This window comes from Ipomoea nil, unplaced genomic scaffold (assembly GCF_001879475.1).
Source record: "Ipomoea nil cultivar Tokyo-kokei standard unplaced genomic scaffold, Asagao_1.1 scaffold3147, whole genome shotgun sequence".
NCBI lineage: Eukaryota > Viridiplantae > Streptophyta > Magnoliopsida > Solanales > Convolvulaceae > Ipomoea > Ipomoea nil.
In genome coordinates, this window is record NW_017619575.1 from 317,379 (window position 1) to 330,875 (window position 13,497).

The 13,497-nt window shown below is 38.2% G+C and overlaps 2 protein-coding genes across 3 annotated transcripts; both read left to right on the forward strand.

The window, feature by feature from the left end:
* The first annotated feature begins 2,214 nt into the window (after window positions 1-2,214).
* Window positions 2,215-6,153, forward strand: LOC109167187. Its single transcript, XM_019316149.1, has 2 exons — window positions 2,215-2,321; window positions 3,662-6,153. The coding sequence occupies exon 2, from the start codon at window positions 4,011-4,013 to the stop codon at window positions 5,913-5,915; it is 1,905 nt and encodes a 634-aa protein (XP_019171694.1). The 5' UTR covers window positions 2,215-2,321; window positions 3,662-4,010; the 3' UTR covers window positions 5,916-6,153.
* Window positions 6,154-6,932: 779 nt separating this feature from the next.
* Window positions 6,933-9,301, forward strand: LOC109167044 (mRNA decay activator protein ZFP36-like). Of its 2 annotated transcripts, XM_019315948.1 has the most exons (4): window positions 6,933-6,978; window positions 7,105-8,127; window positions 8,329-8,397; window positions 8,492-9,301. In XM_019315948.1, the coding sequence occupies exons 2-4, from the start codon at window positions 7,612-7,614 to the stop codon at window positions 8,912-8,914; spliced, it is 1,008 nt and encodes a 335-aa protein (XP_019171493.1). In that variant the 5' UTR covers window positions 6,933-6,978; window positions 7,105-7,611; the 3' UTR covers window positions 8,915-9,301. The 2 variants fall into 2 exon arrangements, with proteins under 2 accessions (XP_019171493.1, XP_019171491.1); XM_019315946.1 differs by having other exon boundaries at window positions 6,961-8,127.
* The last annotated feature ends 4,196 nt before the right edge of the window (window positions 9,302-13,497 follow it).

Here is a 13,497-nt window from a genome sequence, read left to right on the forward strand (position 1 = left end):
CAGCTGAGCTAAGCAAAGGTTCTTATAGATTCCTGGAACCGCAATTATTGATAGAATCCACAAATCAAATTCTGCCACGTAAGCACCTAAAGAGATTCTAACGAATCATTGAAGTTCTACGGGATGCAGCGAATGGGAAACGACGCCGACTCGTGTGAGCTCCGTCACGTGCTAAGAGACGCGGCTCGAGCCGTTCAGCACGGCTTAAGTGGTTTTTGACTTGGCTTGGCTTTAACAACTCATGAACGTGTATGTTCATATTTTGTAAGACGCACTTGATGGTATGATTGTATGAAAACTACATGCAAACAATAGCTTTATCAATATGAAATAGAAAGCACGAAACTTATATTATGAAGATGCCTAATATCTAGAGGACACATATAACATGTCTTTTTTACTCCCTCTTATAAATTTTGAATGTAGACAACTTTTTTTAACCAACAAAATTAAAATGTCATATCTATATTTGCTATATTTGCTCAAGAAATATAATTCATGGAGTAAAATTTGAGAGTCCACGTAATAGAACTCATATAATATATATATATATATATATATATATATATATATATATATATATATATATGTGTGTGTGTGTGTGTGTGTGTGTGTGTGTGTGTGTGCGCGCGCGCGCGCGCCGCACGTGTGTGTGGGGCAAATAGTTATTAGCTGATTGAGTTAGTGGGGTTGACTAGTTGATGATAGTATTAACTGATTGTAGAAATATGTTTGGTATATTAGCTGTTAGATTTTAGCGTTTTGGAGCAATAAGTTTTTACAAAAAGTTAATAATCAACATTCATATTGGTTATTTAACCAAGTAATAGTGGTCAAACAAACTAAAATTGATTGATAATCAAACACTTATGCACCTTAAGTGTAGAACTGACATACCTTAAGTGTTAAAATGGTGCACTTTAACAGCACGTTTAGTTCACGAAATGAATTTTGAGGTAATAGGAATGCTATTACATATGGAATAGAATTTAGGAATTATATTACACTATTTGGTTGATTTAAGGAATAAAAATGAAATATGTTTTAAATGACATAAATACCCTTATAAAAATATGTGATGGTGGTGGTGGTGGTGGCGGCGGTGGTGATGGTGGTGGCAGCGGGCGGCGATGATGGTGGCGGTGGTGGTGCTAGGGTGGTAGTGGTGGTGGGGGTGGCGATGGTGGTGGTGGTGGTGGTGACGACGGTGATGGTGGTGAAATAGGATAAATTTATATATAAGATAAAAAAAAAATTAGGTTAAAGAAAGGAGTAAAAAAGAAAATAGATTCTAAAATCTATTTCTGAGCGTTCATTAATAGGCTAATACCAGGGCCCTAGTAATAGCTATTACCTTATTTGAGGTAATAGGCTATTACCATAAATATTATTCATGGTAATATAAATGGTTACCAAACAAAAAAATATGCCTATTACTGGGAATGCTATGTCATTCCCGACCTATTCCGTGAACCAAACGGGTCATAAGTATTAAAATAACGCATCTTAAGCTTTTAGCAATACGTAAAATTATCATATTGTCATCACATTTTTTAAATTTACTTTCATTTTAAGTTGCTGAATTTGACAAAATTAATAACTATGATTAATTCGCATGTTTCACCTGCAATAGTTTTCGCACCTAATCCCTTATATATCCCTTAAATATATATAAAAGGGATTAGGTGCGAAAATAATTTTTGGTGAAACAATAGCGGAGCCGCAAGAGAGGAATCGAAGCCGTACTGCGCCAGCTCATTTGCAGAGGCTGCTTTTTAGATTTTTTTTATAACGTTAGGTCTCAAAAAATGTTCGGTTAAAATGAGGAGGGCGCGCCACGACAATTGCACATCCACCACAACTTCTCCTGTCCCAGCTGATGTCACCCGAAATTACATCTTTGCCCACGTTTTCCCCCGTTCGGCACACATAAAACTCGGGGCAAAACGGGGCAAACATCGCTGTCGCCAAAAAGTATGCGACGTCCAGATCGGAGGGTCGGGAATGCGTAAAACCGTCCATCGAAAACTGTTGTTCGGTTGCTGACGTCTGAGGGCTGAACAGTAATTTCACCCCGAATGAACCGCCGCGGGCTGTTCCGGTAATCAGTTAATTTAGGGGCGCTCGAATCATTTTATTTTATTTTTTCTCTATTTATTATGACGCTACGGCCAAGTGTTATTCTCTCCTCCTTTTCTCTGTCTGCTCGTCTCTCTCTCTTCCTTCTCTCCCGTTTCTCTTTCTAGATTACCGCAATTGGGTGGCTTCAATAGCTTTCATGGTTTTCTCAGCTTTTCCCTAATGGGAATTTCCTCAAAAGGGTAATTTCTTTGTTCCCTTTAGCTCCTAATGAATACTAATGATAGAAAGATCCTGAATTCGGTAGTAGATTTAATGGGTTTTCGAGATTTAATGCAATTTACTACCCTGCACTTTTTCCTGTCTTGATTTTTGCTGGTTTTCCTGAATCTTGGTTCATGGGGAGCTCATGATTCAGTACTATATGCTTAAAAATACGATTTTTTTTTCTTAATTTGAGTTTTCTTGAGCTTTGTTGACGTATTGCTCCTTTGTAATTTTGCTATTTCTTTATATAACCACCTGTTATTTGCTTATCTGTACTGTCACTAGTATGAGAATCTCTGTTAAAGTGGAGTAGTTGGTATTGAAGCAGATTTCTCCTTTGCAGTTGAATGAAATATAGCTTTGACAAACTTTGCTGGAAGTGTCTGTTTTTTCAGTTTGTTGTTTCTGGTTGAATTATGTGTAGATCTCATGATTTAGTGGTGTTTTTGCCCTTATGGTTTAGCCCTACCAGTAAATTAGTTGAGTTGAAGTATAGTTTTCATGTTTGATAGATAAGGAGTTGAGTTATTAGAGTATGTTTAAAGTAATTCATTTCCAAACAGATACACTATATGAAGCATATTTGTTATGGAGCATTTCCACAATTAAATGGTCATGATGGATTTTACAAAAAAAGGCGAAAAATCAGTGCTGAAACAAATTCCTTACGTTTCCTTGACTTTAAGGCTTTTGATTTGGTGTCCATAGTTTTCGATAAGTAATTACCTGCTGCTTGCCTGCTTCAGTTTATTTTTATTTTATTTTTTGGTGAAAATATTGAAAATCCAATTTGCTTAGAAAGCTTGCTGCATAGAAACAACCGAATAATTGTGTCTTTTCGTGGGTGTTTCTATAATAAGGAAATAAGGGATCTGATGTTGTGTGCAATTTTGCTGGAGATTATAAACCAGTGGATTTTGTTCCACAAAGAACACGTCTTTTACGCCCCCTTTGTGGTAAAGAAATTGTGTTTGATGCTCTTTCTACATAATTGTGGAAAAAGAGTCTTCACTCACTACATCTTTGATTTACTGATGTCAAAATTTGTCCACGAAATGTTCAGTTAAGAGTTGTTCTGGACCTCCCGTGTCTTGAGTATCTGGTTCATGTTATTTTCCATTTGTGTTTTAAATATCCGGCTTGTGTTATTTCCCCTTTGTTTTAATCATTTTTAATCCTTGTTTACATTGTGGATGTGACATTGCTGAAGTATGTGATAGCAATTTGTAACTTAAGCTAAAAAAATTCCGGCTTTTAGGTTTACCTGCAAATCTGCAATTACAAAATTATGACATCAGCTCATTTGTTTTGTCAGGTTGATGAATTAAGAGCTTCCAGCGACAGATATAAATTGCTCGTATTCATTGACCGAATCTCGTTTGGTTCCAGCTAAGTTGGGTATCCTATTTGGTAGCTCACATGATCGAAATTCCACCAAAAACCTTGTCGGTGTTAATTATAACACTAGAGTTTCTATAAAGGGTTTTACCCAACATTTAAGTAAATGGATAGGGCCGACACATCAGGTTTTGTGAGCGGGGGAGGTAGCTCATTAGGACTTATCTTGCTTGCTTACTTTATTCTGATTTATGGATCATTCTATTAGTACTCTAGCATTCTTTTATCAAATTTCCATTTCTCCCTTTGTGTGATATCGAACAGCCATGATGGATTGTAATAATAGTAACAATATGCTTCTTATTTCAAACGGTGAGCTAGTAAGGTCTAATAATTTTGGTGATACAACTTTACGATTGGATTGCTTTGGTTATCGAGGAAGTGAGAGCTGCGGAGCCAACAGCAAAGCAAAAAGGATCGTGCAGATGAATAATACTGTTGATGATGGTTGCGGGTTGGTGCTTGGTCTGGGCCCCACGCCTAGTTTTCCCGGTGATGATTATTATTCTGTTGGTGGCAACAAAGACAAAGGCTTCACAGCGCTTTTAAATCAGGACCTGACATCTGAACATGATTCTATCCTCAAGCTCGGCCTCTCGGGAAGCATTGATGATGCTTCTAATGTGATTGAATTTTCTGTCTCGAATCATTATTCCGATCAATTGTCTTCAGATGGTAGTAGGCTTTCTGTTCCAGTTGTTGATGAAGGTTCAACGTCAGCCAAGAAATCGGGTGGGTATATGCCATCGCTTCTTTTGGCACCGAGGATGGAGAACAGTGAAGTTTCAATAATGCAGTCAAGAAAATTGCTCGAGCTGGGTGCTAAATCGCATTGCCATCTACCTCAGATGAGCTCTGAACCGTCTGCTATCTCTGATTACTCGAGGAGCACGATCTCTGAGCCAGTAGGAACCGTGACATCCTCAGATCGCAGGGCGAGCAATCCTAAGAGATGCAAGTTTACAGGCTGTACGAAAGGTGCTCGAGGGGCTACGGGTCTTTGTATTGGCCACGGAGGAGGGCAGAGATGTCAGAAACTCGGGTGCAACAAAGGCGCTGAGAGCAGGACAGCGTACTGTAAGGCCCATGGTGGAGGAAAGAGGTGTGAGTATCTCGGGTGCACTAAAAGCGCTGAAGGGAAGACCGACCACTGCATTGCTCACGGTGGAGGGCGACGATGTGGCTACCCGGGAGGGTGCACGAAGGCAGCGCGGGGAAAGTCGGGGCTTTGCATCAAGCACGGTGGAGGGAAGAGGTGTAGGGTGGAAGGATGCACTCGTAGTGCGGAGGGGCAGGTCGGGTTGTGTATCTCTCATGGCGGTGGGCGTCGTTGCCAATACCCCGGTTGTTCCAAGGGCGCCCAAGGAAGCACAATGTACTGCAAAGGCCATGGCGGTGGGAAGAGATGCGTGTTTGCGGGATGCACGAAAGGCGCCGAGGGGAGCACGCCTCTCTGCAAGGCTCACGGTGGGGGAAAACGGTGCCTTTTCGACGGTGGCGGGATATGTCCTAAAAGTGTACACGGGGGCACGAATTTCTGCGTTGCTCATGGCGGTGGAAAGAGATGTGCTATTCAAGGCTGCACCAAGAGTGCTCGGGGGCGCACCGATTGCTGTGTTAGACACGGGGGAGGAAAGCGTTGCAAGGTCGAGAAGTGTGAAAAGAGCGCCCAAGGTAGCACGGACTTCTGCAAGGCTCACGGAGGGGGAAAGCGTTGCATCTGGGGAGGAGAAGGGAAATGCGAGAAATTTGCGAGGGGGAGAGGCGGCCTCTGTGCTGCTCACAGCAGCTTGGCTCAAGGAATGGAGACGAACAAAGGAAGCTTGATCGGGCCAGGGCTTTTCCGGGGACTCGTTCCATCAACCTCCACCGTAATAACCAGTTTCGAGAACAACCATTCTTCCTCCATTGTCAGCGCAACCTCAGACTCAGCCAACTCCTCCAAACGACGACAACTCATTCCTCCTCAGGTACTGGTTCCTCTGTCAATGAAGGCCTCAGCATCCTGCTCGGGCCCAAGAAATTCAGAGAGGCCAGAGAGAACCTCTGCAATTGGTGGTGGGAATAGCGACGCTAGCAAGAGCTTCGAATTTGCAATTCCCGAGGGAAGAGTCCATGGCGGGGGCCTTCTGTCGTTGCTCGGTGGCAACCTGAAGAACGCAATTGTTTAAAGTTGTTCACTTTTGTTGTTGTTGTTGTTGTTTTAGCAGACATTCTGTCTTCTGATCTGTGCTGGAAACTCCTGCAAATTTCATTCCTCAAATTTGCAGCTGTATGCATGTGTTTGTGGTAACTGTCATCTTGTCAAAATGTATTTGTTGTTGTTCAGTATTCCCAAATAATGCCAATGTATGTAATAAATTGAAGGTTATGTATTTATAGAGTCGATATAGATGAAAATCTTTCTGAGATTCTGTTTTTTTTTTTTTTTTTTTTTTTTTACCCGAAAAATCCACAATCACTACTCGATCGAGGGCGTGCGTGAGGTACATTCTGCTTCTGTGTTGGCAAGAATCGAACTGTGACCTTTAAGTACAATAATCAACACAGTGTTGCAAAAATCCTGCCTAGACACCAATTAATCGATGCCTAGGCACTAGGCGCTGGCCGGTCACCATAACCGATGGTCTAGGTGGCTGGCCGACAGGCGCTAACCGCCTAAGCTGACTAGGCGCTAACCGCCTAAGCTGATTAGGCCGCCTAGTTAACCGATTAGCTATTGTTTTTTTTTTTTTTGTTTTTTTTTTAAATTTTATTTTAAATGTGTTATTTAACTCAAAACGGTCGTTTTGAACGAAATAATTTTAAATTGTTCAAACTCTAGATGTTTTTAAAAATTTTTAAAAAATAAAATAAAAAAAATACACAAACCGCCTAGGCGCTAGGTGCCTTCCGAGCTCCCGAGAGTGTTTAGCGATTTTTTTAACCATGATCATGTTGTATTCACTTAGCTATCCCTTTTGTGGTGATTACACGAGTAAACTCAACTTTTTTGTTTGTCAGAATTGAACTCATGACCTTTGAGTATAATAATTATGTTTCGCCCCACTTGACTAACCTTCTAGGGTGGATTATGTGTTTTCTATAAGTACAACTTTAAGGGCTAAATTGACATTTCCCATGGCTTTTAAAGCTTCCCGGTAAATTTCCTCCGGTAAGGGTGACAATTATAAATATCTCAGGTTCTCACTGTACTTTCTGTTCTTGTGCGGACAATGGCTGAACCCTAATAAGGTAGTCACTAGTCATTATACATTTCTGGAATCTCTTACGTATGAGCTTCAATCCTCCATCAAACTGTCACTGATGCTGCTTCGTCTTCTCGAAGTTCTGAATTTTAGCTCGGTTGTGTCTCTGCAGGTTACAGATTTTGATTCTGCAAATTCAAGTTCGCGATTGGTAACATCGCTCTAAGCTTCAACCTGTTCGACTTGAATTTGATTTCAATTCTTTGATTTCTTAGTGGTTTTGTTAAATGATCGCTCTTAATTTCAAATTCTGAAAACCGCGCGCTTATATAGTGTGTGTGTATATGCATGTGTGTTTGTGCATGGACATAGCAACTACATTCAAAATCTTGTGAATTTCTGCTGATTGAGTTTTGAAGGACTTTTATTTTGTTCTTTTTCCTCGTAAATTCTGTTATTTTTGTATAGTCTTTGAGTTTCGCATTAAATTTAGATAGCATAAGATATGAAAAGGTGGGAGTTCAGAGTCAGAAAAGTATAGACTGAGAGTGAGAGCACTATAATAGTTTAATGTTGCTATGAAGGTTGCTGGATTGCAGTTAGGATCTGTCATAATTTTGATATTATTTTCGGTTATGCCGTTGCGATTGCAGGAAAAAAAAAAAAAAAAAAAAAATTCATGGAAAATTTGCGCGGCAACTATAATAATCCAAAAACTCCGACGTTCAAGCTTTTAGACGGCAATGCGGTACCAATCCACAACCGATTTCACACTCCGGTACCGCTGAGTCCAGTTTTCGATCCCTACGAGTTGTCTGAAAATTTCAATACGCCAAATCCGCCGTCTCCCTTGGTCCAACGCCTGCGATCCGGCTCGTCTGTTCCGTTTGACGGAGGCGGAAGCAGAAGCAGCGGCACCAGAGGAGGGTTCGGTTCGCCTCTGTCTTCGATTGAGAACCTACTGACGCAACCGTTGGGGTCTCCAGTTACGGTGTTCAAGACTCCGGTGAAAGTTGAGGAGGACGTGATTGTCATGGACGGCTTTCCCGTTAATCCAAAGGGCGGTAGCGGCAGCGGCAGCGGCAGTTCAAGATCGAGAGGGACCGGGTCATCAGATTCCGTCCAGGGCTACAAGAAGGATCTGTGTCGGTTCTGGCATCTATATTGTTTTTGCAAATTTGGTCGAACTTGCCAGGTTCGTTTCTTGGCTTTCTTCTTGAGAGTTTGATCCCAAGTCCGAAGACTTTTAGCATATTCACGCAATTGTTTTTCAGTATTAGATCATATTTAAATATACCTCACTCGCTAATCTTTGAATTTTGTCAACTTGAAATCCAGAAGAGTCTCTTAAAAGTCCTGATATTGAATTGTTTTTCTGAAATGTGAAATTCAACAGTTTGCACACGGATTTGAAGAGTTGCATCCTCGGGTGCGTCCTCAAGTCCCCAGGAATTACAAATCTCAGGTATTCCCAATACTGAATCCTATCAATTCTGCAATTGTTCACAATTTCAAGAAACCAGAATCACTTATCCTATTTATCTGTATTACAATGACAGATCTGCAGGTCAGTCTACACTACGGGATCATGTGCATATGGCGCCATGTGTCGATATTATCATCCTGGCCAGCCGAATCCAGCAGTTCAATCCCCAGCACCTAGAGCTGAAGTGGCAGTTCCTGTTACAACACCAACTGTAGTCAAAGATCCACCCAGTGCAGGCAACAGCAGCACCTCCGCAACTGCTTCTACTTCCTCGGCTTCTGGAAATACTGACTGGTCTCCACAGGATGATGGTATTGAGACTCCCTTGCCTGGAAAAGCTCCTGAGGGAGATGTTTATTCTCATATTCAGAGAGTTCTCTATGGACCTTCTGCGAGGAAAAGATTGCCTATTTTCAGCGATATTTGCTCCGAGCCCGAGTCCGAGTCCAAGCCCAAGCCTAAGCCTAAGCCTAAGCCCGAGCCCAAGAGCAAGTAAAGAGATCTACCCTTCTCCTATGGGTAATCCATGAACATCTCTGCTTTTCCAATTAACATTCAAGTGGCTGCTAACAAGCTGAAAGCACCACAGCATAGACCAAAGAAAGTGAGGATTCATATTCTTGACAGGTAACCTGTGAATATCTGTCATTCTGTTTTTGTTTTGATCAAGAACATAAAACATTCTATTGATCAAAGCAGCTATACAAATACACCAAGTGAATGTGTAGTGTATGTATGCGTATTGTTGATTCGTTGTGGTTAATTGGAAAACATGTACTAGTACTACTAGACTACTGTCAAAAAATAGGTTTTTGATTGATATGATATACAACCAGAAACTCATGCCTTATAGTGGAATTTCCATTTCTTGCTTCTTGCTTCACTTCAAATAGCAGTAATCCTTGATGCTCTGAAAACCCCATGGTTGTTTGCACTAATTCTTTGAAAACTTTAAACAAACTCATATGCCTGCCTAAAGGCATTTGGCATTAGAGAATAATTGGAATGATTTATGTGTTTGAACGGATGCTTGATACATGTCATATCAACTTGCTTCTTTGATTGTATTGTTTTATTGAAATCGTGTGAACTAATCCATGCTGCTAATTCTATTATTGGACTAGTATTGCTTTATTAAGACTGCAAAGCTACGTCATTACCAAATAGTTAGGCAAAAAGTGATGAATGATCGAGCTGAAATAATGAAACTTTAGGAGATAAAGATGCATATATGGAGTTGGTTTCTTGTCACTAAGAGGGGAGAAGTGGCCCTCTTTTTTCTTTTGGATGACGATGGAAGCCGGCATCCACTAAGCCATTAGGGTAAACACTTTCAAACCATATAAGAGATGTAAAGTGCACTAGAAAGACCTTGTGTGATAGATTTGACCGAAAAGGTAAGGTATTAGTCAAAATTAACTTTGTGACCTTTTAGTACGAGAATTAAGTTAGCCACCTCTTTCAGCGCATGGACCCTCCTTTATCCACATACAAAGTGGCCATACACTCAAATATATACTTGATGGTTGGGGAAACAAAAGAAAAACAGAAAAGAAAAGAGAGAAGTGACAACATTATAGGGTCATCACTTGTTCACACTTCACATCTCCTATACGCCCTCTAAGAGTCCTGTCAATTCAACTCCATTTCCTGGATCTAGAATGACTGTGGAGTGCACACCATTGGAATGATGTCCTTTAGTCTTTGGAATGATGGACTATCAATTTCTTGTCATATATGAGGAAAGAGCATTCCTAGCCTTTCCGGTAAGAAGCATTATATTTGTTTTCGTACCAGTAATGTTTGATGGTGCTAGTCATGGACTTATATATAGCCCCAATTTAGTTGTACCTGTTGCTGCAATATACTGCCAAGTCTTACCAACAAAATCATAATGCTCTCAATAACAAGATACCGGATACTCTTAAAAATTATAACTTTCATTGTGTTTTCCTATTTTATTACGTTAAGAAAAATGAATGAATAATAATTGTAGTATTTTTTCTGCAAAATAGGGATGAAAACTAGAATAGAAAATATAAGTCCATATAGTTTTATTCAATTAAAAAATAGTGATGATATAATTACTTTTCTTTTCATTTTATTTCTTAACCAAGACCAAGACATATATTCAAAATAATAACGGAGCATTATGCTGTGCAACCGTGTGCACCATGCAAGGTGCATACGGAATTCGATTCATAATTTTTATACTATAGATCCATAATTTTTATACTATAGATTCATAATTTCTATACTATAAATTCATAATTTTTATACTGTAGATTCATAATTTCTAAACTGTATAGTTATCAAATTATGAACATATAGTTCAGCGATTTGTGAATACAGAGTTCAACAATTGGGAATATGAACATTGAAAATTATGTACATAGAGTTTTGTAATTGTGAATATGGAGTTCAATAATTATGGATCTATAGTATAGAAATTATGGATCCAATTTCGTGTGCAGTATGTTCATAATTTGATAACTATACAGTTTAGAAATTATGAATCTATTGTATAGCTAGCAATTATGAATCTATAGTATAGAAATTATGAACATAGAATTTTGTAATTGTGAATATAGAGTTCAATAATTATGAATTTATAGTATAAAATTATGAATTTATAGTATAAAAATTATGAATCTATAGTATAAAATTATGGATCTATAATATAGAAATTATGGAATATTGTGCACCATGCATGGTGCACACGATTGCACAACATAATTTGCCAAATTAGTAACCATCGGCCTGCAGCATACTATTGGTATGTTTCAAATTGCAATTAGCGAAGCAAATGATTGACTAGAGTAGATGCAATCAAATTACACTTTAATCAGTTCACTAATCACAATTAGTTAGTCCTTTCAAAAAAAAAAATTTGAAATATAACAGAGGACACAAAAGAAATGTCCTGATTCATATTGAGTTTATAATAAGATAAGCATACACCATAGCTACAAATAATTAATTTTGGATAAAATTTGATCAAATAGACGTAACTATTCAAAATGAATGACTTAATAAAAGAACTGAAATCAAAGAATTGCATTATTGATGAAATTTACTTTAGTTTTCCACCTCCAATTCAACACCCATCTCACAAATACAATATATAAATATAAAATGGGGCAGTAATTATATATATAGCTTGCTTTATTAGTTTTATCATGTGATAATAATAATTGTGTTAATGGGCATATATTTATATATAGCCTATACGTGGATGGCACGAGGATGGGGGAGATGATATAAGCATGAAGTGTGCTAACGATGCCCCCCACATCCCTCAACCTTATTCTTCATTTCTTCCAACTCCCAACCTATATATAGATTGTTTTTATTTTATTTCTCAATTTTTTCATTTTTTCAAAATTTTAATTCTCATTCTTTATTTTCAAATTATACAAATATTCAAATTTCCTGATTTTAATTCTTTATTTAAAAAAAAAAAAGAATTCTTCCAAAAATATAAAGTTTTTCTAATTAGTAAATTAAACGCACTTAATTGTGTTGTCATTAATTGTTTAGTACTCCAGTCAAAAAAATTCATAAACTTAGTTTTCTTAGCAACTATAAGGTGTGGAGTTCGAATCTTACCGATGATCTCAAATGGAGATACAAATTTGGCCTTGGATGAATTGAGACAACTCCTGTGATTTATCTCCTTCATCAGTCCTAACTTATAAGATAGGAACAATCAAGGACCCTCGAGTAAGTGATATTAGGGATGACAACGGGGCGGGGGCGGGGAGTATACTCCCCGTCCCCGTCCCCGGCGGGGATTTGAAAAAATTCCCTGTCCCCACGGGAAATTTGGTGGGGACGGGAAATCCTCATCCCCGATCAACCCATAGTACAATTTAAAAAAAAAAAAGAATTCTATTAAAGAAAAATTCAACATTCAATATTCAATAATATATAATATATTTGAATATATACACAGTATTAGTATAGCAATGCTTATGTAATTATGTTCAGAATTTAAATACATATATTCTATATATTCAATATATATACACAGTACACAAATATACAATGCTTTATACAATTATGTTTAATTACATACATTATATTCTATGTAATATTCAATATACACAGTATACAACAGTGTTTTATGTAATGAGTTAATACCCAAAATCGTCCTCGACTATAGTGGTTTTTCTCAATTTCGTCCTAAACGACTTTGGTGACCTAATATCGTTCCAGACTTTTGTGTTTCGCTCAATTTAGTCCTCCATTTGTTATTCCGTCAAATTGGTGTTAAATAAAGGGACAATTCAGTAATGTCAATATTGATCTCTCTTTACTTTCAACTTGTGAAGTGCGAAATTCATCTTTCTTGTACGAATTACACCCAGAATTACTCCCGGACATGCAAATCAAATTTTATATTCGCAGTTTTTAGGAGTAATTCTGGGAGTAATTCGTAAAAAAAAAAAAAAAAAAAAAAAATCGCAATTCACATGTCTATGAGTAAAGAGATGCCAATATTAAAATTATGGAATTGTCTATTTATTTAACATCAAATGGACAGAATAACAAATGAGGGACTAAATTGAGCAAAAATACAAAAGTCTGGGACTAAATTGAGCGAAATACAAAAGTCTGGGACGATATTAGGTCACCAAAGTCGTTTAGGACAAAATTGAGAAAAACCACTATAGTCGAGGACGATTTTGGGTATTAACTCTTTATGTAATTAACTAATTATGTTTAAATCAACAGTACACTGTATTAGCCATAGACAAAAAGAAATTCTAATAATCTATATATAATTTCTAATTTCTAATTCCTAAAACTATATATATATATTATTCGGGGACGGGGCGGGGCGGGGAGGGGTATCCCCGTCCCCGCCGGGGAATTTCACAAACTCCTCATCCCCGTCCCCGTTCCCCGAATTTTTTCCCGTCCCCGTCCCCGTCCTCAACGAGGGCGGGGATCCCCAACGCGGACGGGGCACATTGTCATCCCTAATGATGTGTCTTTAGAAGGATATATACAAGATTTTTTTTTTTTTTTTAACATCATGGCTAGATTTTTAAAGTTATTAAGTTAAAACTTTAA

What these genes read in the sequence shown, in the direction of transcription:
- LOC109167187 (XM_019316149.1), top strand. Translation starts at nt 4,011, where the DNA reads ATGATGGATTGTAATAATAGTAACAATATGCTTCTTATTTCAAACGGT.
- LOC109167044 (XM_019315948.1), top strand. Translation starts at nt 7,612, where the DNA reads ATGGAAAATTTGCGCGGCAACTATAATAATCCAAAAACTCCGACGTTC. An exon ending in AATTTGGTCGAACTTGCCAG is followed by an intron (nt 8,128 to 8,328) that starts GTTCGTTTCTTG and finishes GAAATTCAACAG; the next exon opens with TTTGCACACGGATTTGAAGA. An exon ending in CCAGGAATTACAAATCTCAG is followed by an intron (nt 8,398 to 8,491) that starts GTATTCCCAATA and finishes TTACAATGACAG; the next exon opens with ATCTGCAGGTCAGTCTACAC.